The following is a 5,675-nucleotide window of genomic DNA, read 5'->3' as shown; positions in this document are numbered from 1 at the left end:
AAAAAGGATTAGGAAGAGCACTGCATAGTGATGCTAAATAATAGAGCTAGTCCAAATTATTGGCCCAGAACTCTACATTTTGCAGCATGAGTGCTCAAGTCCTTGAGATCTACTATCATGTAACTTTTACGTAGAACTTCTCTCCAACACAGCCAAATTAAATAGCTGAATTCACTCATCGGTCATTCAGCTCTGCTGAGATCTAGTTAACGAGATATTCATTTGATTCAGGTAAAGGGATGCATCTAAAAGCTGCAGGATAATAGAGCTTGAGGACTGGACAATATTAAGTTAGTGGAGATACACTGACACCAAGCTGGCATAAAAAGATATTGTTGGGATACCAAACAAGGTTTTAGGCGCTAAATATTAAGATTTCTTTTTCCCTTGTAAAGTAGGTGATTGTATAAATTTGGCTCAAACTTTTCACAATGATTAGATCTTATGAGGCACAGTTAGATTATATTACTTACAATAAACAATAACAGTGGCTGATGTACTTATATTTATGAAATGTGTACTTAAAAAAACAAAACTAAAAGCGATGCCTTTCTTTGTTTTTTGGGCAGGATGGGAGGAGGAGCGGGTGAGTAGTCCCAGTATACTGCGCCTCATCTTCCAGGGGCGCTTCCTTCACGGCAATGTTACCCTGGGAGGTAAGAACATGGTCCATCTCAATGATCAGAAATGTTACCTTCAGCTGTCTGTAATGCATTTCAACTGAGTGCACCTATTTGTTAGCCTACTATTCCAAGGGCCAAATCTAAACCTTCACACCCAACTGTGGGAATTTCTAGATGTAACCTCAACCATAATTAAAGGTATAGCAATATAACAAAAATATGATGCTTTAAATCTTAAAGAGCAGTTGAGGGATTTGTTCATTGTCTTCAAATTATGTCACAGATGCTCCTTATATGAAGCTATAAATTACATGGTAGCTAATGCATGGTAACTAGTTTTATTGTTAAATGTATGAAGCCACAAAGATCAACAATGTTTTTACTTTTCAAAAGTGAATGAAATAGTTTGCATAATAAGAGTTAAAATTAATCTCTGGTAAATGTATACACATTACTCACAAAAACTATCCAGTTATGATATGTTAAATACAAAAATGTAAGAAGTAGATGCTATGCTGATATATCATGAATGAAAGGCATTTAAGTAGAATTATGCAGTGGCAATTTCTTTAAGAATTAAATATACTTTACAACAAAAGTTTATGTAACCTTTAATTTGATAAGACCACTTGGTCCCTGATTAGCTGTACTAAACGAGAAACTCATACAGTATCATGTAGCCTGGATTGAGAAAATGAACCCATCTGTTGCCATAGTGACAGTAGCATCCTGCCTGCATTTAAACCTGTCATTCTTAGAGACAAATGGAGGGTCTTAACATGAAAACCATCAAAGGATTCTCATTTGAATTAATGTTTCCCAGAGAATTAAAAAAAAAATAACAAAAAAACCCCACAACATTCTTGTTTTCACATATGGTGATGCACATTGAACAGAAGTAACTCATGATGTGTATTTCATGTTTAAAGCTCTAAAACTTCCACCGGGCCGGACGACTGTCATGCACTTGGTTGCCAGAGAGACGCTTCCGGAGCCCAACTCTCATGGTGAGAGACTTGTCTTTCATGTGTGGTTATTATTTAGCAGTAAAACACGATTGGTTTATGTTGTTTGGATGTGTTTATCTGATGCAGTATTACAGCAATGAATATTTAAAGGAAGTTAAAGGGAATAAAAAAAAAAGATCAACATGATCCATTTCTTTCCAAACATCAGACAGGCAGCTTCTTTTCTTGATGCACGCACAGATGATTTGTAGCCTCCATCTCCTGTCAGCTCTACTTTTCTTATCTCATTTTTTACTTTTCTTTGTAGGTCAAAGGAACAGAGAAAAAACCACAGAGAGCAACTGCTGCCTCCTTTTGTAAATCATCAGAAATGACCCCGCTCCCTTTATCCAAACATCTTACAAACAGAACATAACACAAGCATCTGAACATCCACACACTTCGTTTTCTCCTGCCGGTGGTCCCATCAGCTGTTGATGTGGAATAACTCACAGGAAGACTGCCGGGGTCCTTACTTGCTTAAGCTGAATTCCTGTCCAATCAGAAGCTTTTTTCCTTTTTTTTTTTTTTTTGTGCCAATAAATCCACATTTGGTCCCTGAAATTGTACTTTATCAGCATAATTTGGGGTTATTGCTCCTTTTTAATCGAAGGTCTAACAAAACATACACTCTGTCCCAGACATGTTTTCAAAAAGCAAAGATGTTATGTTGTGAAAAAACCCAGGAACTCATCACTCTTCACGGACACAGAAGTGCTATAAATGATTTGTGGGCTTGAACCCTTCCCTACTAGTCACACAGACATTTCTCTTGGTCTTACCGAATTGTGTTAACTTTCTCATGCACTTAACCAGTTTAATTCAGAAATGTTTATTGTTGTCTCTTCCCTCACGGCTTGTTTATTTTATGTTCATGTTTTTGGTCACACAGACCTTAAATCCCCATGTGGCAGAAAGCGTGCCATCCTCCACAGACTGTTTCTGCCTCACTAACTGAAGCTTCTGTCTGTGTCAGCGCCGGTGGCCTCTAAGCCATCACCTGCATCTGTTTCTGTCAGTGGACCAATGGAGAAAAGACTTTAAACAGGAAGAGCTGGGTAAACACCCGCAGGTCCAAAGGAAACAAGGACAGACTCCCAGCGAGGCCTAAAAAGACGTAATCGGGGGACTCAGAAGTCAAAAGTCTTGTTCAAATTTTAGATGGGCAATGTTATTGACTAGACTGCCAACATTTCCTTGTAATGGGAGCTGACTCAATGGGCCAGTTAAATACAGATCAGTAGAAGTGTTGGAGGGAGGAGTGGCTTTACTCTGAGACCCCCACTCCTCCATTATGAAATATGAAAACTTAAGCAGTGGGAATTTTTCCTGTTGGATAAAAGGAAAAGAAAAAAAGAAAACTGGGTGGTGTTTTACCTCCTTGTCATTTGGATGCTGTTGTTATTTCTTGTTTGCCTTTTATCGTGGAATTAAGTAATATTAATATTGAAATTTAAATATCAATTTTTATCTTGTGCATAGGTATTTGTTGAATTTTAGTGAGGGTGAGTTTGTGTGAGTGAGGGGTGTGTGATGCACGTGGCATACTGTGTGAGGACGTGTTTTTAAAAAAAAAAAGAAACAAAGGTAGTGCACTGGGAGAGTTGATGGGCTGCGGTTTCATCAGAAACAGTTGAAACCTTTTGATTCCTTCCATTGAGTATCCTTTGGTTTGTGTTTTCGTCAATCAGTGTCACTGCTATGAAATTTAGCTCTGTATGAATAAATGTAAAAACTAAATTGCAATGTGCTCTACATTAAATCTTGTATTATAAATTAATAAATCTTTACATAAGGCAACTTCTCTTCATTTAAATGTTCTATTTCTGAATTGTGAATTCATTTTGAAGAAATATTAAGTTCACATTTTAGGTAACCTTAAAATGGGACTCTGACTACTAACATCAAAACAATTCCAGTTTAGGAAGAAGGTTATTTTTTTGGGTTTTTTTTTAAATACCTATTTAAAAATGGTCAATTATTTACCTACAATCAGAATAGATTAATAATACAAAATGGTTTTGTGCTTCAGTTCCAGCTTAAAATGTTTTAGTTAAATCCATTATACTCTGCGAATAGGTAGTTTCTCGAGGATTTCCTGCAAGATCTTGCTCTAACATCTGAAAATCCATCTGTCTATTCTTAAATACCTAATATATTTAGATATGCTCCTCCGTTGCTCACGGCATTAATTAACACAATACCTTGATTTTAAGTAGAAATTATTTAGGCTTCATCATCAACTTAACATTGTGCTGATTTCTTTGGGTTTGGCACTTTACTTTGTGCCGCGAACATGTAAATAAGCATTATATTTTAGTTCTTTCTGTGAAATTAGGTTGTGTGAAACTCCAAAATGGTAGTTATACAACATTAGCTTGTTGCTGTCAAAAGATTAAAAAAAAAAAAAAAATATATATATATATATATATATATATATATATATACTAAGATAGATAGACTGATAGATAGATAAAACTTTATTAATCCCCAAAGGAGAAATTCAAGTGTCTGGCAACAAAAACCAAGCGCACAATCAATGACACCTTCAAATAAAAAAACTAAACTAAATATGGTAAAAATGGCTAACAATAGTAAAATGAGGAGCAATAAAAAAGTCCCATGTTCTAACTGACCTTCATAACATGGCAGCAGGAAGGCATGTTGTCTATTGGTGGGATAGGGAAGAAAACCCTCATCATTGTCCAGTGATGAGTAAAAAAGTTGCTGTAGTCTTGACCCACTCAGTTATTATTTTGCATTTTGCTATCAGACTTTTTGCAGTCTTTTAAAGTAGTTTTGAGCAATATATCTCAGACCCTCTGAAGGACTTAACATCTTTTCTCCTCTTTGCTCTTCTATGTAAAGCATTTTTGAGTGTCCAAAAAGCTATATTAGTACTATATTAGTTTGAATTATTATTATTATTATAACTGGTGACGGCAATTAGGTTATTGTTGAAGCCACTAAATACTGATAAATGTAATTTTTTAAAATATAAAAAGACATCTAATTCGAGACAAATAAGCAATGAATCAATATTATCTTCAGGGGCCTTACCTGTAGCCTGTTTTAAAGACATGTTAAATTATTGTCTGATCAGTTCTCTGTTTTAATTTTTTATATTTCTTATGAAGTAGTATAATAACAGTATGTTAGAAGGTGCTATTGAAATAAATTTAATTTGAAGTGAATCCCAGCGAGCTATTGATTAAAAACTTGGCACATCTTTGCATAGTGTGGAGTGTGGCATTAACACTTTAAGGAATTTGGACAATTGAATTGCAAAAAGTCACAAGCATACAAAAACATTTTTTTTATCAGATGAACAGTATCTGAAAGTGTTTTTAGGATTTGGCAAAGCTCTGCTGAAGGACCTGAGAGATGCATTTAGCTCTTCGGTTTGGCATGAAAGAGGAGAGAAAAAAACATGGTAATCCAGATGACACAAGAACTGGACCGAAATTCAGTGGCAGCAGGTGATGAATCATCCCAGAGCCCAGACCTCAACATAATTGAAGCAGTGTGTGTTAATCCTTTTAACAGAGCAGAACAAAAAGCAGAAAACATCCAAATATGAGCTTTAACAGACTTCAACAGGTCTGGAGACTTACTTTTGAAGTCCACCAAAAGAAATTACAACAGAACATAACCCGGCGGGTTCAGGCAGTCATTTAGACCAAACATCTTCCTACCAAATAAGGACTTTCGTGCTCACTGGAAATGTACAAATTGTGTTTTTGACTTTTATATATAATTGTGTCTTATATTGTATTTACATTTAAGTTTACATGTTTATTTATTTAGCTGTGTTCTGTAAACATATCAACGAATGCATATGTAAATAAACAAGTTAATTTAAGACTTTTGCACCGTTTTGTGCATACATAAGAATTTATTTAGCTGCCTTTAAAATTTAATATATAGTGCCAGCCTGTAGGTGGCAGTGTGCCTCTGTGAGTCCCTGGGTGTCATGGTCTGTTGGAGGGTGACATTTTAGTGATATGTGACATCCGTCATTGGCATCACCTGAAGAGGGTGTTGT

The 5,675-nt window shown here is 35.6% G+C and overlaps 1 protein-coding gene across 2 annotated transcripts in view; it reads left to right on the top strand.

Annotated features, from left to right (window-relative positions):
- The window catches only part of ubl3b (ubiquitin-like 3b), an 8,976-nt gene extending 5,553 nt beyond the window's left edge, over positions 1-3,423 (top strand). For both annotated transcript variants that reach the window (XM_079249530.1, XM_079249531.1), the window contains exons 4-6: positions 570-656; positions 1,553-1,630; positions 1,899-3,423. In XM_079249530.1, coding sequence (XP_079105656.1) covers positions 570-656; positions 1,553-1,630; positions 1,899-1,951 — 218 coding nt within the window. In that variant the 3' untranslated portion in view covers positions 1,952-3,423. The remainder of the gene's footprint in view (positions 1-569; positions 657-1,552; positions 1,631-1,898) is intronic.
- Positions 3,424-5,675: the final 2,252 nt, after the last annotated feature.

This window comes from Telmatherina bonti (assembly GCF_933228915.1).
Source record: "Telmatherina bonti genome assembly, chromosome: 12".
Lineage (NCBI taxonomy): Eukaryota > Metazoa > Chordata > Actinopteri > Atheriniformes > Telmatherinidae > Telmatherina > Telmatherina bonti.
This window is presented reverse-complemented; position numbering and strand designations above follow the sequence as displayed.